The sequence below is a fragment of the Ixodes scapularis genome, unplaced genomic scaffold (genome assembly GCF_016920785.2).
Source record: "Ixodes scapularis isolate PalLabHiFi unplaced genomic scaffold, ASM1692078v2 PGA_scaffold5__190_contigs__length_132052651, whole genome shotgun sequence".
In the NCBI taxonomy this organism is placed as follows: Eukaryota; Metazoa; Arthropoda; class Arachnida; order Ixodida; family Ixodidae; genus Ixodes; species Ixodes scapularis.
In genome coordinates, this window is record NW_024609880.1 from 126,080,156 (window position 1) to 126,100,979 (window position 20,824).

The window sequence follows — 20,824 nt, forward strand, 5'->3', positions numbered from 1 at the left end:
GAGTTTCACGTCTCCGTGACAGAATTTGCTATCCGAATTTGTCTACAGGGAGCAGCTGAAGATCGTGGCTGCACCGATATGCAATCGGCGTCACGCAATGTAACTTTCCCGCTAAATGTCACCTCACGACAATTTTTCCGCTAAATCTAGCGGGGAAACTGAATTTGTGTGTAGGTCACGTTACGTGAAGTCAGCCATGTGACATTATTTTCCCCACTAAATTTAGCGGGAAAGCTGAATTGGCGTTGAGGCCACGTGACGTAAATTTTCCCGCTAAATCTAGCTGGGAAACTGAATTTGTGTATAGGTCAGCGTGACGTCAAGTTTTCTGCTAAATTTGGCGGGGAAGCGCAAGACAAACGCAAACACACCGAGAGGCTTCAGTCAGTACCAACGTTACTAGAACACTCAGTTGGGAAACTCGCCGTCGAAACCTGGGCCGCTGGCGTCCACCGAGACCGAGCTAAATACGACAACAGCGCCACTCTTCATCATCTGTCTGTACTGTGGTCACCTCGAGCTTTTAGAAAGCATGTTTTTGCGTAAAAACAAACGGAAAAGACACTTTTTGTATGAAATTGATTGGAGTTTAATACAAAATGAAGGGCGCGTTATGTTTTTATAATCTTTAGTTTGCAAGGTTTTGCTGAACAATTAATATTGTTTTTATACAACTATGCCTCAGCAGTCCTTTCAGGTAGGGCGTCCCAACCTAGGTGCATTTTAACTTCGGGAGTAATTCGCGGCGCGTCCGCTGGGGAGGCGGGGGTGGCACCGCTGCAACCTCTTCACCTGTATCTGTTTCGGCGCCAAAATGGCCGATTAAAGCCAAAATTGAAGTAAAGTGCAGTTCCTCGAGTGGCCGCTACGGGAGAAATGGCGGCATTGTGTTCGCCATTAGCTCGGTTCTGGTGGACAGATTGGGGCCACTTTTTCAGAGCAGTCTCCTTGGCAGTTTCCCAACTGAGTGGTTCTAGTAACGTTGGTCAGTACCATCGTACAGATCCGGAACATGCAAAGCTTTGGAGGCAGAGTTGACAGAGCAAGTGGAAACAACGTCGCTCTTAATGCTCAGGCAGCCACTTGAAGAGCTAGCGTCGACTGTAAAGTTCGATCTAGAAATTGTTTGGCTCTGCAGAAGCAGAGCGCGAGCTCAGCATTGCAACTGATACGGAGCTTCTAGTGACGTTAGTAGTAACTTCTTCTAAAACTGCTCTGCGGCCCCGCTAGTTTTAGCAGTTTTTCCCGCTAGTTTTAGCGGGAAAATTGACGTCACGTGACCCACAGATAAACTTAGTTTTCCTGCTACATTTAATGGGGAAATTCGCGTGACGTGATCTGATGTCACATCACCTATACACCAATTCAGCTTCCCCGACAAATTTAGCGGGAAATTTACATTACTAGACACCGATTGCATATCGGTCGGTGCAACCACGAGGTGCAGCTCTCGCTAAACGTTTGTAATGCTAGAACGTCTCACGTACAGCAGGATTGCCTAACAATTTGCCATACATTTTTTTAATGATTGTGAATTGCAAAAGCCGACTGTTTCGACATTACAGTAAATTTAAAGGCATATTTCTGAAATGCAATTGATATCCCTCATTTATAAAAAATATCACAAAGAACGAAGCATTGGAAGAACACAAAGTAATGAACTGAAACAGTGACATTGCAACTGTCGCAAAGTCAAGAGCTCTTTCGAAAGAGCTCTTCGAGTGGTGTTCCCATGGTCTTCTCGTAAAACTTGAGGTCGAGACTTTCGGACTGTTTCTCCGTCAGTCTTGCCTTCCAGTATTCGTCGACACAACTAACGCAGTTCATGAAGCAGTCGCCTTCCTTTAAAAAGTCCAGCCCTCTGTCTCGTTCCAGCTTGGAGCAGTCGAAGGTGCCCAGATCGACGATTCTCTTCAGCTTTTCGGCGTCTCGTACCAGCCTCGCCGCTCGTCCCTCCAGAAACTCGGCCATCTCCACGACGCACTTCTCGAAGTTGTTCTTCAGGTTTTCCAAGAGGACGAAAAAAAAGTTGGGGTCGTTCTTGTGCGCCCACCAAGAGACGAGGTGGTCGAAGTAGTCATTGTTTTCCATGGTACCGTCGATGAAACTCTGAAAGTACTCGTCGAAGGTGCCGTCCTTGAACCTGTAGTCAGCGGCCTTGGTGATCATGAAGTCGTACAGGGACACGCAACAGTCCTTGTAGCTTCGGACAACGTAGATGTACTTTGCAGCGGAACTCAGCCTCAGTTTCTTGGCGGGCAAGTGCGTCTGGAGTTTTCGCGGCGGTGCCACGTCTTCAACCTTCCGGCCCAGCTCTTCGAGGAAGAGGCAGTCCTGGAAGAAGGCCTTCTGGTCCTCCGGTTGTTTGGCGTCGTGTGTAAGCATATAGAGCAGCAAGCTGACCCAGATGCCACCACATCTGGGGTACGAGGCGACAATGACGTCTCCAGGGTAAGGACGGTACATAATGGCAAAGAGGACATGGCTTACGTCGCAGTTCCACGGGGCAAGGACCCCCTGAACCTCGACGAAGGACGGCTTACGGATTTTTGAGGTGGATTGCACGGCCGCCATTTTTTTACTTCCGACTGGTTCATTCACCCGTTGGCCGTAATTTGTTATTGAGAATTTCGCGTGGGAGCGCGCAAGGAACGCCGCGCGGTCAAGCGTCTTTGTCTATAGCGATGTGCTTTACTTCTATGCGCAATTACATGCGATACTCTTTTTTTTCCGTGCTCTATTTGGCTTGTTATTTTTTATTATTAATTATATAGCAAATCATATATACAGACCTTTTTATTTTTTATTTTGCAGTTTGAACATTTAAAACCTAAAAAAAAAAAGAAACTCTAGTATTTAAACTGTTTGGCACAGCATAAGACAGCCAAAAACGAGAAGAACGAAGCCTTGAGTTTCTGCAGCGTTACTGCTTACCGAAGTATATTCCGGATTGCCTCCAAACTTGTTTTTGAACGTCCTGAAATTGACAGGGTTTTTCTAGATCATCGTTCTCAAACTGTGCTACGAGAGAAACTTTTCAAGATGGGCTGCTTTCCCATGGTGAGAGTTGCTGTCGTGTCTAATGATCGCAAACAGGGGTGCTATGTTGCGCTTTTTGCACTCCCAGGAGACTTGAAAGAGGGAAGTGACGTCAACAACGCAGCAAATGCAGATTGGATGTTGATTTTGTTTTCTTCTGTCAACATCCAATCTGAGTTTGCTTTAGCCGTTGACGTCACTTCCCTCTTCCAAGTCTCCTGGGAGTGCAAAACGCGCAACATAGCACCCCAGTTTCTCCCGTCCCTGACCGTTCCTATCTGGATGGGAATTGTACCAATGTGCGGTCGTACAATCACTGCAGTAGGATGCACGATAAAGTGCCCAGTTTAGCAGTCCCTCTTTATTGTCCATTAACACTGTGAATCACTTACTAGTTTTAGTGCAAACGGACCTCACGCTGCGTAAACATTTTGTTCGAAAATACTTCCTGGAGAAGGGGAACAAGGGGGATAAAGTAAAACGCAAATCTCCATACACAGCTAGGTGTATGGTCCCTAAAAATCCGCGTGGCCCTGATATCGAGCCAGGGACCTCTCCATTTCCGGTGGAGCTCTCTACTAACTGAGCTAACAAGGGGCCCTAGTTTGCGCTTTTTGGACTAACTGGGCGAACAGGGAGGGGGAAGTGACGTCAACAACGCTCTTTGGATGTTGATTGGTGGAGTCGCTGATGAGGAATTTCCGCAGCAGAAAACAAAGGAAAAGTGAGTGGTAATCGGTAAGCCGAAAGATGCGTGGTCCGCTCATTCACACCTATGGTGTGAATGAATCAATGAATGAGCTCATTGATTACAATGTAATCAATGAGCCAGAAGTAAGCAGCCCATGGCAGCACCGCGAAGACCATCACCGCGAAGATTGCTGCTAGGCCTAACACACCATATCATAATCACCATCACTTTCATCTGTACATTACATCATCACATAATCACCATCACTTTCATCTGTACATTACATCATCACATAATCACCATCACTAGGCACGGCACCGCGGGCCTCCTTGGTACGGGCTTTTGCCTTTCTGCGGTGCCGCGGCTCTCCTGAGCAAATAAAACATTATAATTATTATTATTATTATTATTATGCCACTCCCTTCTCCCTGGTCGCCTTGGGAGTCCAAAAAAGTGCAACATAGGACCCCTGGAGTCAGACGTCAGTAGAGCATACGGGTTTTATCAGCTGCCACCAGTCTAACACCAACAAGGGTCAACGGCTTCCATTTTTAATGCTATGATGATAATGCAATTAAATGCAAAGGTGCAAGCGAGCTGGACAAGAATGACGAAAATAATCCCTGGAGAAGGGGAACAAGAGGGACAAAAGACAAACACAAATCTCCTAGCAGTGTTTGGAGATTTGGGTTTGTACTTTGTCCCCCTTCTTCAGGAATTATTTTCGTCATTCTTGTCCAGCTCGCTTGCACCTTTGCATTTAATTGTGTTATCATCATAACCTTAAAAATGCAAGCGGTTCACCTTGTTGGTGTTGGACTGGCGGCAACTGATAAAACCCGTTTGCTCTACTGACGTCTCACTCCTGATTAAATCAGTCGAGCGCTCAACTGAAGATGGAGAGGTCCCTGGTTTGGTACCAGGACCAGGTGAATTGTTTCGGACGCGCAACAGTCACCTAGCTGTGCTCAGAGATTTGTGTTTGTACTTTGTCCCCCTTTTTTCCCTTCCCCAGGGATTATTTTCGTCATTCTTGTCCAGCTCGCTTCCACCTTTGCATTTAATTGTATTATCAACATTTTGGCGTTGTTTTTTCGTTACTTGTATTTATGTGTGCAAGACACATACATTTTTCGCTCATAGCCTGCAAGCTGCTGCAACCATGCTAGCGCACTCAGTCCCGTGGTGAATGTCACATTATGTGCACCATCATTGAGCTACACCTTCGGATTCAATTGGCGACGTGCGCGACCGAAATTGTCGCTGTGGTCGGCCTTCAACGATTGGCCCAAAAGCTGACTATGACGTCGGAAAGGGTATGCCATCGACGGAAATAAGAGGAATGAAAGAACTTTAGTTTCGACGGTGTTGGCAGTGTTGCTTTGAGAGCGCAATGATTTCAGGCTTCCACCGTGCTATTTACAAACACCATCGAACTTGTTGTTCGCAAGGTAATGACGTCACAAAGGGGAACCATGGGAGGGCGCCACCAAAACATCTCGCCGCTAATAGGGAGGGTTCACTGCCGGCCATAGCTGTGCACGCGGCTGCTAAGCGCGTGCTGTCGGCGACCTTCCACGGTTCTTCCGCACCATCAAGATTGCCGGTCTTAGCAGCTTATTAATGTGAGATCTTTCTGAGCATGCGCTGTAAACACCGGCCCGAAATAGGCATCCAATGAATAACCCCTATTCAGTCACAATCGTCCGTGCAGTCAATTTCCCCTCCAGCTTCTTTCCTACTTTTGCTCGATATTATATTGCCCTCACTACTTCAGCTGAGATAACTCCCCCCCCCCCCCCCCCCCGGCCCTCCCCCCATTTTTTTCCTGTCATGCTAATCTCCTCATATTCTATCGCCCTTTCGATGCTTTTCCAACTTATCCTTCCTACAGTCGGTCTGTTTCCGCACCGACAAAGAGAAATGTACAGGGTGTTTGATCAATGAATAAGAATAAGCGAAAATTAGGTCACTTGAAATATAAAAAAAAATGATTCCTTAGAGGTAACATTGTCGACCGCGGGGGACGTCAGATTGCCAGTGTAAGGTGATAATTATCATATTAATTAAATTGTTTAATAAATATTTAAACAATCGCTTTATACGACACGATTCAATTTGAGATTTGATGCCCGTCGTCAAAACATGCTAAAATTTAAGCTGTGAGGAGATTTCTACTCGCGGTTAAAATTTGCCAGAGAATAGCGTGGAGCAGGATTAAATTTGAATTCTAACAGCAGCAATGACATATTTTGTTGACGGGCAAGAACTCTCTAATTGTAATGTGCAAGACAAGGCGAATATCCGAAAGGTTAATGAGAAAATCTTGAGTGATTACATTGCTTATTATTACTTTTTGTTTATACAATGACGCCTGCCGGTGCTGACAGCGTTATATATCGAAAAACAGTTTTTTTTATTGCAATCTTTTTTTAAAATCTTATTTTAAATAGTCGGTGAGACGCCTTGTGTATAATAGCGATTCCTCTCGAAAAAAAGCGTTGACTTAAATATCTTACCATTTAACTTTCCACAGAGCGGAAACCGACTGGGCTTCTCTCAAGTGGTCAAGAAGCCCAAGTTTGTCTACGTGGAAGGAATCCGACTGTCCCCGACGTTCACGCAAGAAAACATAATATTTTCCCTCAACTTCGAGCCGCTGGATACAGACATAATCATAGACTCGTATCCCGGATGCGGCAGCAGCTGGGTCGTTCAGATCGTCTACCTGCTGCTGAACAACGCTCACCTGGGAAAGATCTCGGAGTCACTGACTCGGGAGGTCTGCTACCTCGAAGCAGAAGGGACTGCCGTGGACACTTACCGGAGCCCGCGCATCATCAAGACACATCTGCCGTTCGATGGCATCGCGTACACAGCTTCAGCCAAGTACATCTACATCGCCAGGAACGTGAAAGACTGCTGCGTGTCTATCTATCACATCATGAAGACCTTTCCGGACGACTACCAGTTCCAGAATGGTACGTTCGAAGACCTCTTCGAGTGCTTCATCCGCGGAGAGATGGAATACAACGATTACTTCGACCATCTGCTTCCCTGGTGGAGCTACAAGAACGAACCTAACATCCTGTTTCTGGTCTACGAAACAATGAAGAAAGAACCCAGGGAGCATGTCCAGGTCATCGCCAAGTTTTTGGGCGGGGTGGCTAGCGACTTTATCATGGAGCAGTCCAAGCTGCAGTCCGTCCTCCGAATGTCCAACATACTATTCATGAAGCTGAAGGCTAAAGAATATGCTTGTGTGATGCCGAAGAGGAAGTTTTTTGTGAGGGAAGGAATGATCGGACAGTGGAAGAACTTCTTCACCGGAGAACAGTCCAGGAGGATTGACAACAAGTTCTTCCAGAGGACTGTTGACACTCCTATGAATCTGCTCTGGAAAGGGATGGGCGTGTTCGATTGATCTCCAGACATCTTTGAGAGCCCGCTTGATGCATGCCAGTTCGTGACTGGTGTGGACACTCGGCCTGTTATTAAATGTGTTCTTGGTTGTTCGTTTTGTTCTAGTATTACGTGGATCACAAAAGGATTACTAAAAAATATTTATATTGAAATGAGCTAAATTAAAAAAAAATTGTGAAACAAAAGAAACTGAAAAAAACTTAGTTTTTAAACGTTATGAAAACCAACTAAAAGAACTTTGAAATGCCAGACAAACGTTTTTTGTAACTTTTTTCTTTCTGCCATGCAATAACAGAGTCGACGCTGTACGGGGAAATTTAAACTCTCTCTTAGGTCGTTCATATACAGAGAAAAAAGTGTAAAAGCTTAACTGCAATGGCCAGGGGCTGCCCGGACAAGCGTTAAAAAAATGCTTTTAATGAGTATTTTTGTAAGTCTAGTTAAAGTCCCGAGTCCAAACTTGGCGCCAACAATACATTCTTAGAAATTTTGATGGAAAACTCACGCTAGGACTATTTATTGATTTCACTAAAACATTAGATTATCTGGATCATAATTTTGTTATTAAAAAACTCTAGGCATGGTTTCCCTAAATCTCACAACCTTTACATTAGTATTTAGCCTCCCCTAGAGAGTAAAGCCTCTTTGAAGTAGCGTCAAATGCTCCAGTGCACGAGGTCCGTATCTCGAGCGGCCCTACACGCGATGTATACCTTTCGCTTCGATTTTCGGTTCGAGCCCCACCCCTGCCCGTTTCGATCTGGATGAGCATCGTACCGGCGTGCGGTCGTGTATCACTACTGCGTGGTGCACGTTAAAGACCCCAGGCTAGCGGCTGTACCGCACTGGCTAAATTTCTCATCTACAGCTGGGAGACTCGTCGCTCCTGTGAGGCAGACCAAGTTCTAGGCTGTATAAACACACACACAAACCAAATTATTATTAGCTTCGATTTTCGGACATTCTAAAGTTCAAGCAAAGCTAGGAATATTCGAAAATCTGATGCTAAAAGTTGTATCGTAAAATCGTTGATTAGGGCAAAACGCAAAGATCGCCGGAGCTTCCTCGCTAAAAGTTACTATGGTTATGCGGTTAGCTAGGGCTTTAACTTCCCCTATAGGAACTACGTGCGACGGATACATTGAGCATCGATTCTCAGACATTCCAAAGTTCAAACAAAGCTAAGAGAATGCGAAAATTTAAAAGCACTAAACGTTCTATCGATCCTCGGACACATACGGGAATTCGAGCACCGCTACGGCGATACGATAGATGCTGTCTCACAGGTGCTAATATCCAGAGTGATCTTGCGCAAAAAGTCTCATTCCTTCACATCTTCACGTCTGCGTCAGAGAGAACGAAGAAGGCTGAAATCGTCGGCAAGCAGTGGCATATCATGACTACCGCGTACTGAACTCGCATCCTCCAGCTCTGGGCGTTGCCATCTTACCGGTGACGTCACGGCTCTTGTAAGGTCACGTGACGAGTAGTCACTTTTGCGCACATGGCGGCAACCGCGGAGGGGGGGGGGGGGGGGGGGGGAGCAACTTCCGGTTTATCATTCTACGCCCAATCGCAATTTGCCAGCTATCGCCAGAAGGGTGCGCCACTTCCCCATACGAAACGTGAACGCCTCTCTCATCCGTTCTAGCACCCTTTGTGCTGTTTTGGGCGTTTGGCGTGGTAGCTGTGGGTCGCTTTTAGGCAATTAGTTCGTTTCTCATCGGGACTGTCATCGGGACTGTCATGGGGACTGTAATTTCTCGATATTAGAAGCAATACCCGGGACCGTGAAAAGTGGCTGCAGCTCATTTTAAAGGAGCTGTGCAACAATTTTTGTACTGTGCACAAATACCGCTTAAAACGGATCCCTAACGTTAATGACCTATGAAACACCTGTTCGTTTTTCACCCCACGCAATAGAAGTACCAGAAAAAAATTTAAGAAAAACAAGCAGCGTTCACCCCCTCAACTCGCCGCCAGAACAAGCGGCCACGTGATCTGGAGCCGATTATATGCCGCCAGTGTTGATCATAGCCACGCGCTGGGGTTGGCAAAGCACAGGGCACGCGCTGAGTTCCAGACATTGTTATGGCTCGGCTGTTGTCGTCGTTGCAGCGATTGGACACGGGCCACTACCCGAATGCTTCTCGAGCTAGTAATTATCACGAGCCCAAGTCGAGCGCCCACGCAATGCTCGGGTCCAATCTATGAACCGCATTCAAATATCGTCACTTGGGTGTACTGCGAACCCCGAGTTACGTCATCAAATTTTGCAAAGGAGAGATTGAATGAAAATGATCGCTTTTGTCCTTGAAATTACACCGCAACAAAGGAGTTTCTTGGCCAATGGCGTTGCGCGCGAGTATCCTTGAGTCCCAGGTGTGCCAGTAAGCTCGTGTAGAGAAAAAAACATTCCAATTGAATATCGTTGCACAGCTCCTTTAAGGAAAGACCCTGACCCAAATACTACCTCTTGCTACTCAAAAGTATGCACTAAAAACCTCTAAGCCCAGCTTGGCTAGGGCGTCCCTGTCGTCAAATCTGGAGCAGCACATAGACCCTTCCATGGCCTTTTGCGGTGATGCTTTACTGGCTGACCTGCCCAGCTCTCTTTCGCGCACCTTGCAGCAGTGGCGTCACGAGGGTCAGCGGCACCCCGCAACACCTCCCCCCCCCCCCTCCTCCCCGCTCTCGCGTGGCCCGCCGCGACTCCCCCTCGCTCCCATGGCCCGCAGCGACACCCCCTGAGCGCTGCACCCGGGGCGGTCCGCCCCCCCCCCCCCCCCCCCCCCCCCTTTTCCCCTTGTGACGTCACTACCTTGAAGTAGTCGACGGGCGCCTGACGATCCGTACAGTACGTCATTACGATACGTGACCTCCGTCACCGCTAACACCTTTCACACTGCTTAGGGAACTTCGTAGCGGTTCTAATCCCGAGGACCCTGACAGTTGCAGTTCCTCTTCACCTTCTCCTTTCCGCCTGGTCCTTAGCCTCAGCAATAAAAACTTTCAGTGTTCGCTGTTTCTACGTAGTAAAAGTTAACCAGCTCGTCCGTCTGGCTATAATTTTTCTTGGGTCATTCCTACCGTCCACTACATTTACTCACTTTCGGAAAGTACATATGCTGCTACTCACCCGCAAGGAAATATGCGTTCCGAAATCATTAGAATCACGTACGTTCCGGTAGTAGCAGTGCGCAGCGGACAAGCATCGTCTTCGTGGTATGGGGAGGTGGCGCCCCTGGCGGAGGTTGTGTGAAGCAGGCGAAACGGCGGCGGCGCCAAAGCATGGGAAAGTCAGAAAATTGGGCAGGTATTATTTGTGTAGCCCGGCCAAAAACTTCCCCAAATACTCTGACTTCCGCAACCCCCTGGGATGTCTACGTCAGCGCATCTGCACGCAAAGGCGTGACGTTGTTACCGGGGGTGGGAAGGATTTCTCCTCCGTGTGAAAACCCATTTACTAACATGCATATCGAAGTGCAGTAATACTGTAAGCATAATTATTTCTTGACTTCCGATCCAGGAGCGTTCCAATTGTCAATCTAATTACACAGGTTGATATGAAGAATGGCTGGCTGAAGATAAAGATATAGTAGATCTGAAGTGAAAACACATCAATGTGAAAAGAAAGTATACCTGTGACTATCGTTGCATCACCCCCGCCCCTCCACACACAGACACACACACACACACACACGCAGAATCTGTTAGAATGTAGATCATTCGTTGCATTTTCATTGCTTTTCTAACAGCTTCCACACAAATACCTTATCCCTGTAACTTGAATATAATTTTGTACTACTTGGGCAAATTCAGATTTAGTTTGTTGATAAAATAAGAATGATGCGATCATAAAATTCGTGAAGATTGCAAATTGAAAGCGCTATAGTGACTTTTATTTTAGAGGCGTCTTTAAATAAGACAACAGTAATAAAAAATTGCACCTGGCGCGAGCCCAGCGTTAGTAAAACATCGAATGACACTACCAGTGAACACTCAAAACGCGAACACATTGTAATCGTTCCACAGATTCCGGATGTCCGATTCCCGGGTCCTTTCCAAGAAGACAGAATCCATCATCTTGGACTGTCCGCACGTGAAGTAGTTCTTCCAATACGCCACCGCGGACACGTTCGCTACCGGCCTGTCAGTGGTCGGCGTCGCCATCTTGATATCCATGATCCTCGTATGCGCAGGACCGCTGGCGATGTTCTCAAGCACCTCCTGCATCAGCGCCGCGCTCTTGCATCTACCGACCATGCTCTCCCACCCCACGAATCCCACCACCCTCTCCATGTGAGGCCTCGATTCAATTCGGAGGTGCTCGAAGACGAGCTTCAAGACGTGCGAGTCGTTGGGATGCCCCCACCAGGACAGCACGTGGTTGAAATAGTCGTTGCCATGAACCGCGCCCTGCAGGAACAAGCCCAGGTAGTCATCGAAGCAGCCCTCCGGGTACGCATAGTCCTGCGGGAAGCTGATGGCGTCTTCGAAGCCGTGCGCGCAGCAGTCCTTGGGGTTGCGAATGGTGTACACATACTTTGCCATCGGGTTGATGTTCAGTTTGGAATAGGGCAAGTGGGTGCACATGATCCGGGGTCGGCGCATGTAGTTCACGCCCGGTCCCACCCACTCGATGAGAGGGACGTCGATCGAGACCTGGTTTCCGGCCTTCCTCTGCGGATGCAAAAGCAAGTGCAGCATGATGGCTACTGTCTTGGTGCCGCTGTTAGGGTAGCCGGCTATCACGATGTCGCCATCGTCGGGTCTTAGCATGGTGGCGAACAGCACGTTGTCTCGAGTGAAAGAGTAAGGAAGTAGAAGTCCGTTAACATCGATGAAGCGGGGCTTCCCCGATTTAACCAGGGTCTGGCCCATGGGGGAACTGCGGGTAAGAGTCACCAAGTTTTATTCGCCAATTCCCCGAAATGCAAAAACTAATTCGTTAATATTAACCTAAATTCAAAATCGCATTGACTTTGCGGAGTTAAACTTTTACTATGAGGGATTTTGAAATTTTAATTTTTTATTTCAAATCTCGAGCCATTGATGAGAACAAAGTAAAACAGCCCAGATCCACGAATGATCATGAATGACCATAAATTAACGAACAAATACAATATCACGAGTACTTTTGCTGCGTCATACACTTACTTTCTCGATCTTGTTTCGCATTTTTCCGAATAATTTATGAAAGTCAAGTATACAGTATAATTTTAAACTTTTGTCGCCAAGTATATTCGCGACTCCAAGCACGTGTTTTTAGATTATCTCTAGACAGCTTCATGATGAAGCCACCACCCGCTTCACATTTTGAATGTGTGGTTGATTCTGATTGTCTCCAACTGCGCAGTAACCGACAGGGGTATTCACAGGTTTCCATAGCTGAGCCCGTTAAAGCCCCTCTATCCTGGGAAAAGTGGCGCCATTCATTGTTGTGGGAATGCCCGAGACACGTGCCACGCGCCACTTCTGGGAAGAACATGGCGTCTAATCTTCCCAAATACTTTACTAGGGGGAATACCATTCCACCCCTCGAAAATACAATAGCCTCGGCGCGGACGGGTTTTCTGGGTTTTCCCCAGGTCGAATGGCTGGATGTCCCACAGCCGTAACGTTTTCCCCTTTGAATCGGGGGGTGGGGCTTGGGGAGAGCCATCTATCGCCGGGGAGGTCTCGGCTATCGGGCGGTAAATGATGAAGATGATGATGCGTGAGATTGGGCACGAGTGCTGTGTCATTGTTCGACTGGGGCTCCTGTTCAATCAGCGCCTCCAAGATCGGGCTCGGGCCCAATAGCCGAGTTAGGGCGATCCAACTTTGATGACATTTCATGAAGGGAGAGGAGGCTATGTGGGGACTTTCATTATTCTAGGTAGGGATGCCGCGAACTTTTTTCGAATCGAAGTTTCGATGATCGAATCAAGCGGTTCGAAAGGTTCGAAAGATTTCGATTTTTCGAATTCCTACATCGTAAAATTCGACGGAGGTCGAATTTTCGAACTTGTTAAGCTAAGAACTTCGACGCTTTTCGAACCGTCGAACTTATTACGCTAAAAAATTCGATCTTTTTCGAACTTTCGAACTTATTGCCCTGCAAGGTTCGATGCTTGTCGAACTTTCGAACTTGACTGACCAAAAAATTCGATGAATTTCGAACTTATTTATCAAGGGAATTCGAAAAGTTTCGAACTTTCGAATTCTGAAATGTCAGAAGTTCGACGAACTTCGAACTTTTAGGGTAAAAGTTCGACGTTCGTCGAACTTCGAAAGACCGGCGGACGGTTTCATTTGATTTCAAGTAGTGGGGTACATTCGTAATTTTTTTTTTCTCGAACTTTTACACGCGGTGCTGCGTTTCTTACGAAAGACAGTGTCGTTTATTTCAATGTTCTGGCATGCTTAGGTTTAAAGAAATAAATCCCCGAAGGGGCGAGGAAGGACGACGGGTTTTTGACGATTATCGTTTGTGCCAGATTTGAAGCGCGCTCTAGCCGGAGCTATTTATGGTATACTTTTTTAAGAATGATCTATGTATAGCCTAGGTAAGTGCCGTCTTAAGATGTGATTATTGTTATTCAACGTGAGTTTCGGAAAAATGTCCAAACATGTATCTGCATGCAATTATGACCTAAACTTGATATTTATTTTCGTCTAAGTTGTTTGAGGTATCGTATTTAAATTAACACCACAGACAGGTCATATCTAATAGTGTTTAAGTTCAGCACGTCATTAAAAGAAAACTTTTTTTTTTTCCGCTTCACGTTCCTGGGACGTGTTTCTTTTAGCCTGTACACAATTTGGTAAAAGAAACTTGTTTCGAAGTTCTGAACCTCTGAATACGCAAGAATAGAACACTTCCGACGAATTCTTGATAGTTTTTTGTTTTTCTCCTGCTTTTTATTCCCGCGTTTATTCTTTTTTTTTTTTTTTTTTTTTTTTTACTATTGGCACAGGTATTTTAGGTTGAAAAGACAGCTTTGAACTTCCGAACCACTAAGCATGTGACGAGTAGTACCTTCTGACAACGAGTTTCTAACAATGACCATCTACGCAACCTTTTATGCAGTGAAGAGCGACTGTAGCTACACATATGCATAAATAATTTCAGATTAAAATAAGCTCGACCACGCCCTCTTTCCCCGTATTGTTTTCTTTAACAGTCCGAAATACCTGAAAGGGGAAGAAGGAGGCTGAAGCCCCCCCCCCCCCCCTCCCCCCGCTACCCTCTTTCCCCCCGTTTTTCCTCTTCCGACGCCACTTGTATGGTAGAACGCTCCTCGACCTCGAGTTGTGTCAGCTTTTGTGCTTTTTGAGAGGCGATTCCTCCGTCCCAGAAAATAAACCTCCAGGACAATTATAAACTTTACCGGATCGGACTACTACCAGCGTGCAAGGGGTGGAGAGCTAGTTTGCCAGGTCGCTTCAAGGTTCTTCTGAGCCTCAACCTCCTGCTCGCCCCTGGCCGTTTCGAACTGGATGAGTCTCATAAAACAGTGTGTTCGTGTAATCACTACTGCGTGATGCAGATTAAAGACCCCCCCCCCCCCCCCCCCCCCGGGGCTGGCGGTCACAATTCTGCACTGACAAATATTCTAGCACGCCCAAGGCACTCGTCGTCTCATTTAATTGCCTGACCAACTTCGCAGAATCTAGATATCACACCCTAACTTTTCGAAACTTGATTTTGTGAAAACCAGTGAGTCGTGAAAACGTTATTTGAAACTGAAACTGTGGAAAAACTTGAAAATCGGACTTCGAACTTTGAAAACTTGGATTAAAAAAAAAAAAAATCAAAATGTTCGAAGTTTTTTTTTTTTTTTTTTAGTTTAGCGTTAAAAGAGAATCGAAACCTTCGAACTTTTCGAACTTTATGCAGAAAGAAATTCGAAATCTTCGAATTGTTCGAACTTTATGTCTATAAAAATTCGAAGCGTTCGAAGTTTTCGAATTTTTTTCCAAAGAATTTCGAAATTTTCGAATTTATCGAACCTGAAGTAAAAAAATATTCGAAATATTCGAATTCGAAATTTTAGAAACCGTGAAAGCTTCGAAATTTTCGAATTCGAAACTCAGCTGTGGTCAAAAGTTGCGAATTTTTCGAATTCGAACCTCGGTCGGTACGAAAATATCGAAATATTTCGAAATCGAACCTCAGTTCGCTTCGCAAATATCGAAACCTTTCGAAATCGAACCTAGGATGGTTCGCGACATCCCTGATTCTAGGTGGTGTTGGCCAGCCACCCTTTTGTCCTCCAAGAAAAGATATAAAAAAACAACGAAGATAAAGATAATAAATGTTGTTAGAGTACACGAGCAGGGAAAAGGGTATTAAATATCCATAAAAGAGGCAAAGGTTTTTGAAAGAATTCGTCCAACTTGCGTAAGGTCAGTTCGCTCTGGACATACCCCAAAAAAGCAAAACTTGCAAGCTGTGCGGTGAGTGTTTTCACATTGCTTTTCGAGGCAGGGTTCTATAAGTATCACTGTGCACGGCAGATTTTAAGCTGAAACCCATCAATGAGAAGGCTGCATATAGTGTTTTCAGCCAGCATAAATCCATTATTTTGTCGTTACCTGAGACTTATATAGCGAATTTGGGTGGTTAATTGCCGGCGAGTTCTTGCCGGCAGCATAGGGAACCAAAAACGCGGGGGCCGCGCACCACGTGGCCCTTACCTCCCGAACACAAATCGTCGGCAACTGGCGTTTTCTATAGTGCCACTAAATAAGCGCAGCTCATTTAGTGGCTCTAGCGTTTTCATTTGCTTTAGTTGCGCGCGAGATTTCGAAACTTATTTCTCGATTAATCTATAATATATTTAGCACTGAAAAAGAAGTGTATGGATAGCGATGCAGTTCGACACTTGAACATTCATTACAATTTAAAGGTGAATGGATATGAGTAGGCTGAGAAGCTCAGAACATTATAACAAGAAGAAAACAGCGACGCTGGCAGGTCTTCTTGGGAGCCTCGTAGAATAGACGACAGTTCTTCGGAAATCGAAACAAAATATATTAAAATTCGGCGCGTGTCCGCGCGGCACCACATAGATTTAATACTCTGCCCTTTCGTTAATTTTATAGTTTATGAGTGTGTAAGCTGTGCGAACTGTGTTAATGTCAAGAAGTATTTTAAAAAAAAGTTGTCATGTCATATGTGTCAACACCACGGTGGTCAACGCACACCTCAGAGTTCACTTTTATCTTGCTGATGCGCAAAGCATGCTAATTATATCATAGATTAATCGAAAAGAAGTTCATAAATCTCGCGCGCTTCAAGGCAAACGAAAACGCCAGTTGCCTGCGTTTTTGTGTTCGGGTGGTGAGGGCCACGTGGTGCGCCGCAGCTGCGTTTTTGGTTGCCTGTGCTGCTGGGAAGGACTCGCCGGCTATTAACCACCTCCATTCTTCATTAATCTCAGGTAACTACAAAATAATGGGTTTAAGCTGAGTGAAAACACTATATGCAGCCTTCTCGTTGATGAGATTCAGCGTAAGTTCAGCCGTATGCAGTGATACTTATAGAACTCTGCCTCAAACAGAAATGTGGAAACACTCGCTGCACTGCTTGCACATTTTACTTTTTGGGGTAGATCCGATGGGTGCGCAAGTAGGACGTAAGAGTTCTGCCGCCCATCTCATTTCTTTAAAATTTCAGCATATACAGAAGCTTCTAAATTAATTTACAAAGAGAAACAATCAAAATAATGTCAAATTACCAATTCTTGAAGGAAAGGTGCAACCTGAACCTCTGGTACGCCTCTGGTATGCCTCTTCTCTTCGTCTTCGTTCTCCTCACAGTAGATGGGCTCTGCGGCTCTGCCTCGATCGCGAGATTTCTGGCTGATAACGTCACCGCACGCGCAACCAAAGCTCGGCCACGGTTGGGCTGGAGCGTGGGCTCATTGCCTGGTTCAGCCTAGCGGGCTGAGAGTGATGGTGTGGGTGTTCTTTGCTTTTCTGCATTGTAGCAGAAACGCCACCTGTGCATGATTCGCATGGCGGTGCTTGTGATATCAGTCAAATCACGTAAGACACGGAACCTAATTGTCCAAGCAAATTCGGGAATACGTTATGTCGCATAAAAGAGAAAAAAAAAAAACGATGTTGGAGTTGTTTTGATATCAGGTGAGCATAACATATATTTGGTTTCCGGCACCCGTATGTATACTGTCAGAGATTTTATAGAGGTGTAGTCTGTCGCACGAACATAAGAAGTATCTCAATATTGGCCTCATTACATTAGGGCAGGCTCCGGCATATCATGAATCGAATGATGAACCCTCGCCCAGCTATGATCGTCCACTCCCGCCTAACCCACTTTAATCTTAGCACATCTAGACAAATAATCCACGGCTTCAGGACAAATGTGGGGGCGCTGGGATCGGATCTGATGCAAACGTCATAGATCTGCTCAGCGTGCCGGGGACGAGGACTAGGTGTCTCCTTATCTGGTGGAACATTAGAGTTGTTATCTATCTAGCTATCAGCCAATCATCCACCTACGCCGCGCCCCTGCTTGTTTTGACATCAGGTGGGCGATTGTGTAATCACAACAGCGTGGAGAACGTTGTTCGAGGCGGGGTTTAGGCCGCACGTCCGGAAGCTTCCTGGCTCGAGACGACGTCCATTCCCCGAAGTGAAGAACCCAGGGGTCCAGTGGAGGTGGGAGACTTGGTAACGTAACGAACGGTTTAATTACATGGTAGCGATACAGTCGTCAAATCCGAGAGAACAACGGAGCAGCCTCGCGCTCCGCCTTATATAGGGTCCGTTTCTCCCTCACTCCCCGCCAGGGCAGCAGGTGCGATGCAGCAACCCGCCGTCAAGTGCGATGCAACAAAGTCCGCCGTCCAGTGCGACGTAGCCAAAGTTCTCCGCAGTTAGGCCATGCCTCTCTCCCTTTCCCGAGCGCACCAACCACCACGCACACACACACGTCCCGCCAACGTCACGGGCGCGTTGAGACTTGTTGCCGCAGGCCCCGTCACGCAGGCGACGGTCCCGGACTCGTCGGGACTCGTTTCGCGCAGGCCCCGACAAGCGGGCGACGGTCCCGGACTCGTCTTGACTCGTTTCCGCAGCGTTGAAACTCGGAAGAAGGTCGCCGAAGGTTCCATTCTTAACAGCCCCTCCGGGGCCAGGGAAACCTCGAATGGCCGGTGATACTATCGCTGGCCTGAAGAGGTGGGCTTGGAGTAGGCCTTGAGAAGATGCTGCAAGCACTAAGCAAACTCCCAAACCTCTCACAACGGAGGCATCAGCGGAAACGTCCCCCACAACACCACGCCACACCGCAGTCAAACGCTCGGAATCCGCCAGAGACCCGCCAGACTGGATTACGGATTACCAAAATTTGCCAAAACAATGCAATTTAAAACCTTAGGACAATTTCGGGTATCGAGACCCGCTGTCGCCAAAGCAAAACTCATTTTTCCAAAGAGGTCACTATGAACAAAATACAAAAAGACAAAAACTCTTCGCAATTTGTGAGGTCATTTTGGGGTTTTAACGAAGTGCCCCCACTTAGATCCTCATTCCCGTGGATGACGAAAACCTCTGAGATCATCCCTACTCTTTTTGGTGATATCAGAAAAATCTGCTCAACCCATCGGCATTGCTGTTAAATTTGCCTTTCCTCTTTCTTACGCTGAAGTCATAGTGATCGATTTTCACGTGATTTCTAGACGTGAAAATGCGGTCCTTATAGCGCCGATAAAACAATCCGCCTTTTTCATGCCCCGTCACATTGGTCCTAGCAATCTCCTGAGCTGTACCGCGAAACCCTGACACACTAGGGTCGCTCTTCTGCTCGACTGTCAAAGACGCTCTGTCTACTCGTAACGGAGGACCAAAGTTACGTGACGCCGGAGCTACGAGAGATCCTTTGATGATCCCGTCTTCCTCCGCCTTTTTCGCCGGCGCGTTGGGACGGCGTACGCTTTCTGGTGCTACGAGGTCGGGCTGTTCTACAACCCGGACACCCTCATCCCGTTTCTCTGCCTCCAACTCTGGGAGTGCTTGCTCCCCGTCAGCTGCCTTTCGCTCTGGATCACTCGTTAACAAAGGGGCGAGCTGACGCGATTTGGACCTCGTACACGACTGAACTAGTCCTCCTCCCAGTTGTTGACCCCTTTCGCGCAGCAGGAAATCTGACCGGTTAGAAAACAAATAGGGATACTCCAACGGGACTGTTTGCGAGACAGCCGCCTCTGTCACTAGCTCTCCGAACGGGCCAGTTATCCTTACTCTCGCCATAGGCAGACAGACACTGTGCTTCTCGAGCAGCTGCTTGATCCAAACTACCTTTCCAGTAAAGTCGGATGTCGTCACATACGACGGATGAACAACGTCCATCGTCGCTGCACTGTCCCGAAGCACCCTGCACGGCTTTCCGTTTACCTGGAGCTCGTGAAGATAGGGACGAAGAAGCTCCAGGTCCCTGTCACTACCGCTCACGTACGAGAACACAACCCGCGGTTTGTTACACCTGGCCGCTGTGTGTCCCGGCTCCTGACAGTTGTAGCACAGGAACGGCTTCCTTGCCTCGAACTGCCCTTTTTGGCTTTTCCGTGCCTCGTCTTCGTTCGAGGGATCTCCGTTCGAGGGATCTCCGCTCTTTTCTGGGACCTTTTGTCCTGTTTCTGGCTTCTCGGGCCTTTTTTCTCGCGAGCCGTTTCCCTGTTGGAAGGGCTTGCGCTGATCGCTCCGGCCGGGTTCGCTTTCCTCTCCGCTCAGCTTTCTACGCGTTGCGTACTCTTCGGCTAGCTCAGCAGCCCTTTCGACAGAGTCGACTCCCACCCTATCCTGCACCCAGAGCTTGACTGACTGCGGAATGCCACGAAAGAACTGTTCGAGGCACACACACTCGACTACCTTGTCGCGGCTTTCGTACACTTCCTCGCTCTTCAACCATTCTATCAAGTTGGTTTTAAGCGCGTACGCGAATTCCGAGTAGCCCTCGCTGCTCTTTTTGGATGCGTTTCTAAACCTTTGACGGAACGCCTCGGCAGAAAGGCGATACCGCTTCAAAAGGCTCGACTTCACCTTGTCGTAGTCGTCCGCGTCTATAGTACTAAGGCGCGCGACAACCTCTGCAGCCTCACAGGGCAACAAAGTCAAAAGCCGTTGCGGCCACGTTTCTGGGGCGAAGCTCAACTTCTCACATGTCCTCTCAAAGTTAACTAAGAATAGGCCCACGTCTTCCCCAACTTTAAACGGCTGCAGGAGCTTCTTCATTTGATACGACTCGGCCTCACTTGCTCGTACCGGAGCCCCAACTCTACTGTTCTGCGAGTTTAATCGCTGTTGTTCAATTTCGAGCTCTAGCCTTTTTAGCGCTCGTTCCTCTGCCGCTGCAGCCTGCGCTCGTTCCTCTCTCGCTGCAGCCTGCGCTCGTTCCTCTCTTGCTGCAGCCTCACTTTTAGCGTTCTGAAGTAATTCCCACGCAATTTTAATATCCTCTGCTTCCGCGCTCTCTGAAATTGCTTTACTGATCTCAGATTTCTTCATCTTTTGCTCCACCTCCACACCCAATTCTTCACATAAACAGAGTAAATCTGTTCTCAGTAACCTCATTAGATCCATGATCGTTGCTCTTTAGCTTTGGCTTTGCTATAAAACTTGTCGCGAGGTTGTACAAAAACCTAGCGCACGAGTCAA

General features: G+C 47.1%; 4 protein-coding genes across 4 annotated transcripts; 1 reads left to right on the top strand and 3 right to left on the bottom strand.

The window, feature by feature from the left end:
• Window positions 1–1,692: 1,692 nt before the first annotated feature.
• LOC115332835 (sulfotransferase ssu-1-like) lies at window positions 1,693–2,574 on the bottom strand. The gene has a single exon (XM_029995327.3). It carries the CDS (start codon window positions 2,572–2,574, stop codon window positions 1,693–1,695), a length of 882 nt encoding a protein of 293 aa, XP_029851187.3.
• Window positions 2,575–3,042: 468 nt separating this feature from the next.
• Window positions 3,043–7,154, top strand: LOC115332829 (sulfotransferase ssu-1-like). Its single transcript, XM_029995321.4, has 2 exons — window positions 3,043–3,060; window positions 6,267–7,154. The coding sequence occupies exons 1-2, from the start codon at window positions 3,043–3,045 to the stop codon at window positions 7,152–7,154; spliced, it is 906 nt and encodes a 301-aa protein (XP_029851181.1).
• Window positions 7,155–11,155: 4,001 nt separating this feature from the next.
• Window positions 11,156–12,037, bottom strand: LOC115332834 (sulfotransferase ssu-1-like). Its single transcript, XM_029995326.3, has one exon. It carries the CDS (start codon window positions 12,035–12,037, stop codon window positions 11,156–11,158), a length of 882 nt encoding a protein of 293 aa, XP_029851186.3.
• Window positions 12,038–18,739: 6,702 nt separating this feature from the next.
• On the bottom strand, window positions 18,740–20,494 carry LOC121837961 (the record flags this gene model as incomplete). Its single annotated transcript, XM_042293903.1, has 1 exon — window positions 18,740–20,494. A coding segment is annotated over one exon (1,743 nt), but the record flags the coding sequence as incomplete, so codon positions are not given.
• Window positions 20,495–20,824: the final 330 nt, after the last annotated feature.